The sequence below is a fragment of the Rissa tridactyla genome, chromosome 9 (genome assembly GCF_028500815.1).
Source record: "Rissa tridactyla isolate bRisTri1 chromosome 9, bRisTri1.patW.cur.20221130, whole genome shotgun sequence".
NCBI lineage: Eukaryota > Metazoa > Chordata > Aves > Charadriiformes > Laridae > Rissa > Rissa tridactyla.
In genome coordinates this window covers 46,489,145-46,504,067 of record NC_071474.1, presented here as the reverse complement: position 1 = coordinate 46,504,067, position 14,923 = coordinate 46,489,145, and the positions used below count along the sequence as shown (strand labels likewise).

Here is a 14,923-nt window from a genome sequence, read left to right as displayed (position 1 = left end):
GCCTTGGCCAGCTGCGGGTCCATCTTGGAGCCAGGTGACATCGGCTCCGTAAGACATGGGGGAATCTTCTGGCATCTTCTCACAGAAGCCACCCCTGCAGCCCCCCCACTAGCAAAACCTGCCCAGGCAAACCCAATGCACCTGTAATGTCCTGCAAATCACAGCGACTGAGGATTCTTGACACTGAAGAAGTTTTGACTATTGAGATGAGGAGATTATTATAGCAATGCTTTCAACATTATCCAGGTCATCTTCTCATACATTAATGACATAATAGAAATTTATGGAAGTCTTTATTGAATCTTAATTGCTCCCTAAGTCCATGACTGAAATAGAAAAAGTGACTGTATTCCGCTTTGACTACTACAGCAGATGTTGAGGACACAGAATCCTGAACTTGGAGGTTTTTTTCATTTAAGGGAAACTTCCGATTCTTAATATTAACATATAACATTTTTGATGTTTTCTGTGAAGTCACACAATATTTTGTCAATTCCAGATTTTTGCAAGCTCTTAAAAATACCGTTAGGGTTTTTTTTAGAATAATACCAATACATTTCCTGATAGTCCCGGGTGAAAGGTGTTTTTGCAGGGTGAAACAGGTAATTCCAATATTTAGTTTGCTATTAGAAACCTCTAATATTTTGTTGAGGCTTTTCTTATTCTTTACAAGGAAGAATGTTTTAAACCAGAACTGCACTAAAGAATTTAAAATTGCATCTTCCTCACTAGCAAATGAGTTCAAAATTAGCCCAATTGCAATTAAAACATGACATATTTATCAATCATTAACGATGAGAAATAAGATAAACCAAGGACAAATCTGTTTACAATCGAATAATCCACCTCAAGCGACTACCAGGAGAACTTACCAATGCCTAAAATTGCCATAAATTACACTCTTAGTTGAGAAGTTTAAAGTTTTTGAAAAAGCTCAGCTCTTGCAGATGCCACTGAATAATAGAGATTTCTAAAGATGTAAAAATAGAACTCCTTTGGTTGAAATTATGTCCCTCTGAGAAATGTAAAACCCAAAAACTGCAAAACCCGGGAAGTTTTTGAATGCTGAAAGTTTTTTAGAAACAAGAGCTGCATGTCATTGTAATCTTGTGCAGTTTTAACCTGTTCTAGAAGATTAATCCAGGATCACACTTAGCACGAACAGTTTCCACAGCCTTTCACGCTGTTCATAACTTCTTCTTCTAGTTTCTTCCTTTCCTCCTCTTTGGACATCTGATTATTTCTCTCTTCCCAATTTGGATTGTTGTGACTATTTAGTACTTTGCTGCTCTGCGTGTGCCACATTTCGTAGTAGAGATTGTTAGGACTCGCAAGGAGGTCTGCGTGTCTACCGCGTTCCACAACTTTACCCTGGAAAAGAAAGGGAGGAAGTCAGTAATCGGTATTACCAGATCTTTAGGAATACAAATGTTGCCAATATACGAGCCACAGTTTTACATTACAGATCACAGCAATTATTAATGAGAAGGAGCTTGGGACAGCAACGAAAGACTGGATGTGTGACGCGCTGAATTGTGTTCCGCTGCAAGCTGAAAACACGGAGCTGTGTTCTTCTCAGCCTTACATAGATGAAAACGTTGATGCCTTTTGGCCACGTGGACAAAATTTAAGCCCACCAACATGGAAGTTTTACTACCTGAACTGGAATAGTTATTTGAAATAAATATAGACCTCTGTATGAGGAACAAGGTGTTAAACTACTGGTGCAAAAGTCACATGAACGTACCAGAACAAACATGTCTTTGGGTGCTAACAAACACGCTTACACTAAAGAAGCTAAAAGAAAAGAGCACACAGAGAGGGATTTGTACTAGATAAGCAAAGAACACATTTAAAATGAAATCCTAAAAACAATTAGTGTAAATTGTGCTTTTAGATGGGTGATCAGCAACTTGTGTCATTGCAATTGCGTGAGCAGTTCAGTTCACCCGTGCTGTCCTCAAGAGCAAAGACAATTTATGGACTTTCCTTGTGGAAAGGGGAAGGAAGAGCGGGAGAGGAGAACCCAAACCCCACAGACAGCGAAACGCTGCCTCTCTTCAAACACCAGGCTCATCGGCTTACTTTGAGGTACACATTTCCATTCACGGCCCTCAAATTAAAATAATGTATTCCTTCTCCAGCTATTCTCTCTTTTGGGAAAAGACAGCATTATACAGACAACTACATGGATTTTGTATTAGTTCTAAATTCTGATCTACAATTAAATCTACCTCCTTGTGACAGCTGCTGATGAACATGCTGGGAAAAAAATTAGATCTTGTCACTTCTATTAGCAGTCGTGCTGGTGGAATCTGAACAAACATACACCTGACCAACATCGCTGCGGAATTTATTTAAAAACTAAGTGGTTAATTTATACGGTTCATTGTAGTAGAGGCTAAGCTGTTGAATTATGACCTTTTTCTTTTTTTAATAACTCTTGAACAATCATCAAACATGTAACTTCTCTGTTCAGCTTCACACCACTAAGATCAATATCATTAATACAATGGGGCTTTATTCACTCAAGAGTTACTCTGATTTTACCTGGGCAAAACTACTGAAATTGTGATGCCATTATTTCCATTGCTAAGCAAAACCAGTCACAATCATCTTGTCTCATCTCCGCTACTGAGCCGTATTTCTCGGGCTGCTCACACGGCGCTCAATCACGCTGCGACGAGAAGAGGCAACTTTCTGCTGAGCAAGACGTCAGCGACGCCTCCCGAAGCAGCCGGGCAGCGAAAGCGATGCACCACGCTGCCTCAACTCATTCACAATCCCTATTACACCAACATCATTCATGAAAGCGAGCGCCCGAGCTGGTTTACAGTTTTAGGTTGTGCTTTTATTTTTAATTTAACAGTTACGCTGTAACACAAAACACACCCTTAGTAAGCTGTGAAAACTTGCGTCGAAAACAAAGAGTCGCAGATTGCCTTCTATCATGTTAAAACACATTTGCAAGATGTTTTAACATGCAGTTACATAAAGGATACACCTTAGGAAATGATTTTTCAGCAAAAGCTGAAAAAACAAGCAGATCTAAAACAAATAAAAACTCCACAGAGCACTACGAGTGATTTATTCCACTACTTCATTTTGAGATTCATACGAAGCTGAGATTTGTATAGCAAAGATGAATGTCACCATTTCATAAGATTTTGTTCTAATTCCCCACGAAATCATTTAACGTACTGTAGGAATAATTTATTTTCTTTTAGAGATGCATATTTTAGTCACTAAATACACCTATGATCACAAAGATATAAACAGCAACTGAAAAAAACGAACGCAGAGATAAATTTAACATCTATTATCAGCAGATGAGAGCACTATATTTTCAGCATTATCAGCTAAAAGAGTATCTATGAAGTTATAATAAGGACATTTGTTTATTTTAAATCTATAGCCAGATATGGCTAATAGAGAAAGAAATGGACTTAGGACAGACTGAATATGAGGTGAGAGCTGAAGAGTGATTTAGTAAATCAAGTGTTGAAACTTTTCTTCTTTTTCTTATGAGAAGCGCACAGAAAGGGAACAATCACACTTTTCTACGGGTACAATAGAGAATGGTGTTCAGATTTATAGCATAATTATATTGAACAATCCTACAACAGCTTTATCTGCATGGAAACAGAACGTGCTGTCCTCTCTCTTTCTGTTGAAAGAAAAAAACCAATGGATGTATGGGAAAGACAGACACTCACTGAGCAGCGAGAATGAAGCATAAATTGGGGGAACGCATTAGGAAACCTAAGCTGAGAGAAGCACGTAATAAACCAGATAAAAAACATGCAACATTAAACCAGGCCCAGAGCATCAAGTGAAATTTGTCATAATCCATGTAAAGAACATGTAGTTAAATGAACTGTGCAAATGAAGTGAAAATACAACATAAAAGAGAGTTGCGCATGCAAGTTTCTGCAACTGATAAACTGTTAGTTGCAAAGAAGAGAAATATATAAAAGGCAACGCTTGGGTTAGAATTTTCTAACATGGTTCATTTCCTAAGAAAAGCCTTCGGTAGCTTGGTGGGAGTGTAATATTTCAAACGAACACAGGGACTCTCTGAAACAAACACTGACATTACGTGGAAGCGACACATGGCGGGGTGATGCCCTCACCTGATCCAGCACAATGATTTCATCGGCGTCAACTACTGTCGACAACCTGTGAGCGATGAAAACCGATGTCCGGTGCTTCACCATGTCCCTCATGGCATTGAGAATGTTCTGCAAGATTAAAATAGAGAAGAAAAAACACACTCTTACACGCTCCTCAGTGGTATGAGGAGAAATAAAATGCTGTCTGGAAATATGCAAATTACCGTAAATAAGTTTTGAGAAACATCTCCAGTACTGCTACAGCTTCACAATAAGAAACAGCTACAAGTATCTACAGAAGAATCCCAAGCATGAAATATGTGTGGCTCTGATACAGTCCTCAAACTGCAAAAAAAACCCCTTTATTCATAGAATAATGCAGATATCCCAAGGGATAAAGGAAGAGAAATGTTAGTTGACTTCAGGAAAAACTTCCCCGGGCAGCCATTCTACAAAAGCAACATCAACAGCAGCAAAGGCATGTGAAAATAAAATTCCGTAATAATACTTTCCAATCGATGAAAGGTAAAGAAAAAAATATCATGCCAATGTGGAACATAAAGTGAAAGCAATCCTGGGAATTCTCTACCTATCCACCGCTTCCTTTGTGAGCTGCCTTCCACCTTCCCAAACTGCATCCAGGTGCAAGCAGCGCTAATCGGGAATTTGTGCCCTCACTACAATAAGTGAATATTTTCCTGAAAAACACTTGCCTTGGTCAGAAAACATTGCGATTACCAGACATGCTTTTGTGGAAAGGACTCATTTTCATCTGCTGTCTTTAAAGCGCAGTTTCGCTGTGAAACTTTCAGCTTTGCTTATGATTCTTGCAATAAATACAGCAAAACAAAAGACAGAAAGAATCCAAGTAGAATTGCGCGTGTTATGAACTGTTCTGGTCCGAGGAGGAAGCTGGGCTACATTTGAATGCTCTACTCTATAGATGTACAGTCTCTACTCTGATTTCTTTGTATCTGGAAAGTGAAAGTAATTTAGTGATTACAGGTCAATAAATTCGCTCAATAATCTGCATAAGTGAACACAAACATAGCCCCAGCTCTATTTTTTGCTGACATTAGTTTGTGAAATTACTGCTGGCGCCGAGAGTTTTGTGTTTAAGCAGAGATGCAGTTCTGAAGCCTGATGCAGTCACTGGGCTGGTGTCATGACATTTAGGTCACAGTGCTCGGATGTTTCACAGCCCTTCCTGTGAAACGAAGCCAAATTAATCCCAGCATCGCAGGTTACACCTGCCTGATTTGCATCTCAGAAAAACGCTGTACAACAAACACGAAGTTTTCTGTTGTGCATTATGTCACAGTTATTTATAAGACATTTTTAATGAATGCTAGATGTCACCTAAATGCCTTTTAAGCAGAATGGAAAGCTTCACACTTCACAGCTGCATGAGGTATTTGCAACAGCTTCAAGAGATGAACAGTTAATGGTGAACGGGACCTCAAGAATGTAAGACAGAACCCAGGGACAGAGCTGATATTCTTCATTATGCCTCAAGGTAGACAGAGACTCAGCATCTCTGCTCTGGCCTTCAGGGAGAGGGCTTAGACATAGGATCTCTTAATAATAATAGCAGGAAAACACATGATAGCCATATCTGACAAAGAGAACAGAATTCTTTCTGAGAGGAAAAGAACAAGGAAAAAGCATCAGAATCAGACATCATCACACCACTTAACTTTTATATTTTTTTAATCCCGATTTACCTCTTCTGTAATTGAATCTAAAGATGATGTGGCTTCATCATAGAGAAAAATAGGTGGCTCCTTTAGCATTGCTCTAGCAATTGCAACTCTCTGCTTTTCTCCTCCTGAATGGGGGGGAGAGAGGAAAAAAAAAGACAAAGTTAAATTGTGATATTCTCAATTCAACTGTAGACATTACTGTTTGGGGGGCTGGTTCTTTTTTTTTTTTCTTTTATTTTTAATATACATCATAGTTGCTAATGCTAAAAGTCTGTACATGTGACATAAGATATCACACAAGTTTCTGCTCCCTGGTAAATCCGAAGCGATTCAAGATTGCTTATCCTTTCAGAAAGGGACAAAGAACTATTTCGTATACGCTCCAAGGGAAGAGCAGGTAACCGAGGCCGATGTGCAGTAACTCGCCCTTCGCACCAGGGAGTAGGAGCTCATTTCCCTGGTGTAAGCTCTGCCCCGTACAGCAACTTTGCATCCATTCATCCTGCTCTCTCTCGTGCAAATAAACGACACTGTCCATGCCGCTGTATTTGGATTCCACGCACCCCTTGCACACACATACTTTTCCTTCAGGTCTCTCCTTGAAATTCGTCTGACTTTCCACTCCACAACAGCCCAGGTCTAGTGTCCATATGTAACAGCTTTAACCGGCAAATTGCGTTGAAGAACACAATTAATACGGTAATTCAGTGGTTTTCAAAGCACCTTCATTCTGCAATCTACTGCCTGGTGGTTTCTGACGTAACAAACTTTCAGACTACTTTCCTTCCTTCACAATTCTTCCAGCCAACATCTACTCAAGAATAACTTTGGACAACTTTTACAGGCAGGAAAACAGGTGCATTTGAGAACCTAAAATCTGCTAAACATTTGGTACGCAATGCAAACGTTTCACATTTGTGCACTTGTCCTCCTTTGTTTTATTCAAGACTTCAAAACACTCCATTTAATACCATTATATTCTTGTTAATGTTCCATTCCTATCAGGAGAGACCATGCTTTAATAAACCATTTAAAAGGCTGATTAAAATGCTGCAGTTCAAATTTTAAACTCTCTTTGGCAGAACTCAGTAGCAATTAGAATTGTACAATTTACTCAGTCTATTTTAATATACTCTCTCTCTCCTTTAAAACATGTTCAAAAACCTCACAGCTTGACAATATCCGTGTTTGAAAGACACACTACAATAACAAAATCCAAGGTCTTTCCTCACATTTGTAACATATTGACTTGTTTCATGTTCATTCATATTCAGGATAGCAGCATGTTAATCGTTTCGTTCACGAAAGCTCTGTCTATTACACATCTATGAGCAAACTCTGAAATGGATTCTACTTGACAAAGCCAAAACAGCTTATTTTTCATTATTTACTCTTGAGGAATCAATCACTGAGACCAGTAAGAATTGCACTAACGCTTACTTCGCCATTTAAATTGATGAAGCTCTCACTGCAATTAAGACTTGCTTATGTCTGGTTTTGTACCACACGAGCAAAGAAAACCACACGAGGGGAGAGAAACTTGGATACTGAGGCTTGTTATCCACGCTACTGCACTGCCACCGGGGAGTTTTGTTTGTACTAATGTTCTTGCCAATTATAAAAAAAAAATCCACCAGTTTTAAAGCATCAAGACAGCACTTCTACCATATAGTTTTCCAATGTCAGCGCTCAAAGAAATAAACTGTTCATTTACTGGAAGGAATCCATAATATACCGATTTTTTTGCATACAGGGAGAATCCAATTTACTCATGGTTTTTTTTAAACTAACCATTTGTTGCGCTCAACAGATTTAACTATTCACAGAACCAGGGCCCCATATGAAGATCACAGCCTTTACTGGCCCCACACGTCACTACCAGCGTTCACACGTGCGGGACCCACGTTAATCGCCATTGTGCCTTTCACTGAGACACCCACCACGTCAGTGGTCCTGAAAACCTCGCTTTTTCCACCACACACATAAAACGCCCGGATTCCAAAGAGGACCACAATGTCACTGAGCTTTCACTCCTCTTTCTCTCTCCCACAACATATTATTTAAACAAGACCGAGTGCTATTTTTGTAGACTAGAAGTATAAGAAGCCTCACCCAACTTAAAAAATAATAATTAAACCAATTCAGAAATGAATCTAATATATACCTTTATAACAATTTAGGAAGGCATTTTACTATTCAGAAAACTAAAGAGATTTAAAGTAACAGATGCTGTATTTTTACAGAGCTACTGAAGGAACTCAGAGATATGCGTTTGACATCTCCAATCCATTAAACAACTAAAGCATTTCTGGCCATTACAACTATAATTATCAAGGAAAATGTTGATCTCGGAAAAGCACACAGGACACAGCGGACACATTAGCTCCGCACTGCAACCTACACCCACAAACTGGCACCTGCAAACAAAAGCACACAGAATCAAGTTCTCCAAGAGCTGAGCACACAACTGCATTTAAGATCAATTCCATCCGCAATTTGAGGAAGCCCAAGGTGAACAGACATTTCCGAGAGCATCAGCCAAACACTCCTGTACCGACTGTAAACACCGCTGGAGCTTGTTTATTGCTATTGTTTGCCAATACTCCTTTAATTTGTTGAAAACAAGAAACTGAAGCTGCTACTTCAAATGGCAGATGCCCACTGAGCACTTTTTCTATTATCTCAGACATCCAGTGTCTTTCTCCTGAGAAGTATTTTCCATACTCTTTTCTTTAAGAACAGGCAACACAGGAAAAGAACACGCTTCCCTTCACTTTCTAAACACCCTTTTGTTAAAGCACTGTTAGATGGGTGCTTATCACCATCAGAGTGGTAGCACAAAATGAAGGATGGAGTAAAGGCACATCCCATTTTCAGAAGGGCTCCGTTGAAGGAGTCTCGAGGTCATAAGGAAACTCCAACATGCCCACACACTTCTCCAGATTTAGAATGGGACACAGAATCATTTAGACTGGAAAAGACCTTCAAGATCGTGTAGTTCAACCATTAACCTAACACTGCCAAGCCCACCACTAAACCATGTCTCTCAGCACTACGTCTACTCATCTTTTAAATACCTCCAGAGATGGCAACTCCACCACTTCGCCCGGCAGCCTGTTCCAATGCTCTATAACTCTCTCCATGAAGAAGTTCTTAATATCCAATTTAAACCTCAGGCTACTGCTTTCAGCAACCTGATCTAGTGAAAGATGCCCTTGCTCAGGGCAGGAGGGTTGGTCTAGATGATCTTTAAAAGGTCCCTTCCAACCCAAACCATTCTATTCTCCTGTAAACGTCAAGACATTTCAAACCTATTGTTAGTCAAATCCTCTTTCTAGAAATTACTAGTTTGGGGAGAAGGGCAGCACAAGAGAAATCTTTCATCATTATCACGGTTCTCTGTAGTTCTGCCAGTACCTAATTTTCTATCTTCTACTCACTCACTCGGATTTGCGCTTCACATAATTTATTTCCCTTCTAACCTTCTCTGTATTCCTCTTTTGCACATCCACATGCTTCCTCCTGCACACACATCCTGGATACAGAATGTAACCTCTGATCCTCTGTATCAAAGAGAGCAGGACTCCTCACTCCAGCGGCTGCACAGCAAGAAATACCGCACACAGCTTGGCGACTTTGCGACAGGTGTCATCTCTGCCCGACCCCCTGCACCCCCACATCCCCCAAAGATCCCTACATCTCAGTACCATTCTCAAGCTACCTTCAGCACCCTGAAGTTTCCAAACTCACCGAGGTAAGTTTCTCTCTCCGGTAGGGCCATGCCTCATTCCCAAGGGAGTAGAGCAGTGCCATGTACCACTCCATCCCACCTGCAAATGGAAACAGCTGACCTGTTCTCTGCTCTGACCAATAAGTGGTGTCTTGTACACAGAGTCAGACTGGAAGAAAATTAAGCTCTGCCACACACGTTTAGAGTTTGCCAAACAGTAAGGCCTTGTATCCAGGACTGATGTCGCCTCTCCTCAGGCAGAGCCGCAGTTCAGTTGTGTTTGTGCTGCAGTTTCTCCACTGCCACTCTCTGCACGCAATTCAGCGTTATGCCACCAACCTTATCAAAGTCCTACCAAATATTTCCAGTGACCTCACACTTATCTAGACACCTTTAAGACTGTATTAGGAAAAAGACACCAAACCAATATGAAAAACCGCGTCCCACCGCCGCTTGTATTAGCTAGCAATTTTAAGCAAAACCATAGTGTGTTTTGCTTTTTCAAAAAAAGACAAGAGGAGACGCTTTTAATGAACTTTGCAAATGCACCTTCTACTTCTCATAACATCCACCAAGGAGGGGAACCAAACCCACCACTGAACTAAATGGGGAAACGTCATTAAATGAGCATCCCATTTTATTTTGCATCAAGTATCTATTAAAAAGCTGTAAGAACTATAAGAAGATAAAGACTTATTTAAAATGTAATACAATAACCTAATAATAATAATACATCCTTCAACCCAAACAGTAATTTCATTTTTGCTTCATTCAACGCACATTTATAAGTGTGACATTTATGCGATGGATATCATTGTTAGCTTTGTCTCAATGCAACCTTAACCTAAGAGATATGCAACTAAAAGCATTCCAGTGGAACCTAGCTACTACCTAAAAATTTAGATGTAAACTCCGTATTTTTAAAATCCTATGTCCCCTCAATAAAAAAAACAGAAAAAGGACATGGGAAATGATTCAGACATATCCCACTTTCCACGTGATCCCTCATCTCACATTATAACTCTGCCACAGGAAGAACATTTGCTTTCGAGCATCATCTTCCCTGCGAACAAGTGCATGTAATTTTAATATTAGACAGCTGTAGAGAAGAAGGAGTAAAGAGAATTTTCTGTTAGAGTGGCCCCGAAAGGCTGGCATGCTTAGCAATGCCTGGCTCCTGCCATGATATTGTCTTTCTAGTCTAGAACAGTTTTCTCTTTTACAGAGTGCATACCCAAATACGAAGGGACTTGGAGAACCTAAACTCACACTGGTTTTGTTTCTGTGTCAAGGTTGTGTAATGCAAATCCATAGCTTGCAGATAGGCAGACACCATTTTCATGTTGTTTCTTACACGATTCATGGGTAGGAAACACCTAAGACATAAAGGCCCTTTCAATGTGAACAGGGTCCAAAATGACCCCGCTGCAACAACACACCCCATTGCCTTACTTGCTATCAACAGCAAAAACAAACCACCATTTTTAGCTGTTACGAGTTTTGATTTAAGGACACAAATTTGGAAATTCTATGTGTGTATGTAAGCCTCTCACATCCTCCATACAAAGCACACATACATAAAGTTTCCAATTTTATTCACACACATTCCACTACCCAAATAGGTTATGAGAAAGATCATTTTTATTCAGATGCATCTACATGCTTACCTATCAATTCATTTAATGCTTTCCCCTGAAAATACGTTCCTTTAAATATCTTGTTGCCTTAAACTACAGATGTTTGTATTAATATTTAGCCTTACAATTATGTTATGGTGTAAATAAGCTAAAAGCCAGTCTGATTGAGAAACAAACTACGCACTGAACTTTGAGGTAGCAAAAGGGATACGAAGACCTTGTGTACTTAAGAACCTACCTGAGAGCTTGAGTCCTCGTTCACCAACCTGAGTGTTGTAACCATTCGGCATTCGAAGAATAGCATCGTGGATTCCTGCCAACTTTGCTACTGCATATACCTGTTCTGGCGTTGCACCGATATTGCCGTAGAGCAGATTATAATAGATAGTATTGTGGAAGAGAACAGCATCCTGCATTTACAGAAAGAATAATTTAAACAAGAAACCATGAACAATAGTTTTAAAACTGTCCCCAGCCCATGAAAGAAATCAATACAGAATTATATTTTATTTTTCTACAAAGCCTGAAGGTAAAAGTATTTGGGGAAATATCTTTTCCCAAAAATGGGATTCATACATTTTGTGTCCTAAATACATATATGTCATGCATACTTTTACCACTTTGCTAACTCATTATGGGTGGTAATCAACTATAAAGCTAAATCACTTAAAGCTGGAGGCAGTTTCTCATGAAGAGGCTTAAACACATTTCAGAAATTGGATCTATATGATGATGCACAGGAGAACATAACATTTCCTGGGGGATAAAATAAAAAAAAAGCAGACTTCCAAAGGAAGTAGGCAGTATCATTGCGTTTGGATTGGCCTTCACTGAACCACAGTGTCAGAATACCGAGAACGAAACACGGCATACCTGAGGTACAACTCCTATTGCCTTTCTCAGACTTTCCAAACTGATATCTTGTATGTTCTGTCCAGCAACATAAATATTTCCTTTTTGAGGTTCATAGAAACGAAATAATAATCTCACAATTGTGCTTTTCCTGAAATTGAAAAGAATTGAAGTTAATGTTAGATTCCTGCTTTATCATTTACAATCTCCAAACAGAACTGATGCAAAAAAAAAATTTAAAAGAGTGGAAAAAAAAAAGAACAAACACACTGAAGAAATAAAATTCTACATCATTGATTGGCATATTTAGTCCATTTACCCACCCTGACCCACTACCTCCTACAATGGCCACTTTCTTTCCTGCAGGGACTTCAAAAGAGACTCCAGCAAGGACTTTCTGCCCCTCAAGGTATTCAAAATGCACATTATCAAAGGCGATGGCAGCCGTTTGTGGTGTGATCTGCAGGGGTGGAGCCAGCTCTTTGTCCTATTAAAAGAAGAGTGTCACTTTATATGCTGCCCAGAAAGTATCTCAAGCAGTTCAACAAGCTGAACAGTCCATTTCTCAGCTCAGAAAAAGGCAAACAGACACTCCAGCTTGGATATGCTGAAAATAACAATAATCTGCCACACCAGTGAAACTGGTTTGTTCCTTCTTTTGCCCAAAGAAGGTAACAATTTCTGCAATATACACTCTGCTTCACAACTTCTTTTGCAGTAATAAATTCTGCATCATTAATTACAAATAAAAATTCAAGCACAAGGCATGAATATTTAAATAAGAGAATCTCAGTACAAATACAGCTTCTGTGAAGCAACTTTTGCTGTCACTAAAAGGTTCTGCAAGAAAAAAAGCAGCTGCTATTGCACTAACTGCACTTAAAGAGGAGGCAGAACAGCACCCTTACACGACATCTCTTTCTTGAATAGAAATTAAACCTGGAAGGTAACAAACAGGGTGAAATAATGGCATTGCCAGAAAACAGCCCTATTAAATACCCAGATACTTTAGGAAAACGAGCTACTACTTACTTTAATTTTGGTATCTACACTGAGAAGTGTAAACAAGGTATTCATATCTATAAGTGCTTGTCTTGTCTCTCTGTATACTGTTCCCAGGAAGTTTAGGGGAAGAGAAAGCTGGAACAGCAATCCATTCACCATTACTAGATCTCCAACAGAAAGGCTGCCTTAAGACAAAACGGATGTGAGAGAATAAGGAGACTTGAAGGGTTGTCTTGTTAGGAAGCACCAAAAGATTTAAAAAAAAATAATCAATCAAGTCTAATTTCTTTTATCCCATTTCTAAACCCAGATGTGTAAATAGTAAACAAAACTCATTCCCAGAAGATCAGATTTCATATAGGAAGGTGCCCGAAACAAATGGCAATGTTTGTGTGGATTTCACTAAAAAAATAAAAAAGCTATAACAGCAGTATAAGTAGTAAGACAAGCAGCATATCAGGAAATTAATGGAAAACATGATTGTAAAGTTGTAAATTCCACAGAAAGAAACATAAAGGGGCCTAAATAAGTTATAAGGGGAGGAACTAATATATGGAAGCAAGAACCAGGAAAGACAATCTTAAGTGCAATTATAGACAAATCTAAATGACAGAAATTGTCCTGATCAAGAGAGAGGACTTTCATACTATGTACATCAGAGCTGCTAAAACACGTAGTGAGAACCTCTGGGCAGCTTAACATCAAATACGCTGATGAAGGGAACGCTCAGGATGACACACTAGGTAAAGGTAAGTGCTGGGTCAGTTCAGCTGAAACAGGTCCGGAAAGATGATTTAAAGCCATATTTCTACCATCCTGCTAAAAGGCCGCTCTAAATTTTCTTAAGGGTGGCCATAATCTGCACCTACTGATTTATCCATTCACAGATTAACTCTTCCCTGTTCTGGCATCTCTCAAAAAGAGCAAAGGAGACGCAAGAAAGACAACATGATATAGAGGTCGAGCCTTCAAACACATCCGGATGCTAACAGTGTTCATAGCACCACTATTTTTACCCTAAAAACCACCTTACTTTAGCTGAGCCTCATCCCAATACTGCATTCATCTACTGTATTTGGTGTTTGCACTGTGTCTTCCTAAACAAGCAGGCTTTACTTCGTGTAGTAAATTAGACAAAACATAGATGAAAAACTAACATATGGAAACAGTTTCTTTAATAATGTGCCATTATTAATCTAAGGAAAGTGAAGAACACTGGTAATAAAACTACCGGAGACAGCACATGGGTATATACACATTGGGGAAACGCTCTGAATCTTGCCAACAGGGGAAGGAAGAAGGGTATAAAGAAAGGATCTTTGTAGAAGGTCCACAGAAGTATTTGTATTTATGTAAGCGTCTTTCACAATCCTTCAACAGAAGCTTCCCTAAGTGACATTTTCTTAGGACCTTTCTCTAACTACTGAACTTTCAAAATGTTTCTAATGAAATCATACTAGTAACTGCTATATGTGTATATACAAAATGCAATTAATAATACTCCAAGAAGCAGAAATACCCCAAACTCACAAGCAAAAACTCTCAAAATGAACTACTATCACATTAACCATAAGTTAATTAAAATTAACACCTCTATTATGGATGAATTAAGGTAAAGGAGAGTAATTTTCAGCTTATAGACAGATGACTTACCTGCAACAATGCCCTGGCTAGCAAGCACCATGATGGCCGTTAAGCCAATGCTAAATATAGCACTCTGCCCAAAGTTCAGCAGAGCTAAAGTAGAGGTAGTCTTCAGGGAGGCATTTTCATATCTCTTCAAGAATTCGTCATACCGTTGGGCTTCATATTTTTCATTATTGAAATACTGTGATATACACAAAAATAACAACTGTCACATTCTCAAGCATCCTACCCTGCATG

General features: G+C 39.2%; 1 protein-coding gene across 2 annotated transcripts in view; it reads right to left on the bottom strand.

The window, feature by feature from the left end:
• Positions 1 to 276: 276 nt before the first annotated feature.
• Positions 277 to 14,923, bottom strand: part of ABCB7 (ATP binding cassette subfamily B member 7) — a 41,041-nt gene continuing 26,394 nt past the window's right edge. For both annotated transcript variants that reach the window (XM_054214904.1, XM_054214905.1), the window contains exons 9-16: positions 14,693 to 14,867; positions 13,067 to 13,224; positions 12,358 to 12,521; positions 12,056 to 12,185; positions 11,421 to 11,592; positions 5,837 to 5,940; positions 4,134 to 4,241; positions 277 to 1,371 (exon numbers count right to left, since the gene is read on the bottom strand). In XM_054214904.1, coding sequence (XP_054070879.1) covers positions 1,153 to 1,371; positions 4,134 to 4,241; positions 5,837 to 5,940; positions 11,421 to 11,592; positions 12,056 to 12,185; positions 12,358 to 12,521; positions 13,067 to 13,224; positions 14,693 to 14,867 — 1,230 coding nt within the window. In that variant the 3' untranslated portion in view covers positions 277 to 1,152. The remainder of the gene's footprint in view (positions 1,372 to 4,133; positions 4,242 to 5,836; positions 5,941 to 11,420; positions 11,593 to 12,055; positions 12,186 to 12,357; positions 12,522 to 13,066; positions 13,225 to 14,692; positions 14,868 to 14,923) is intronic.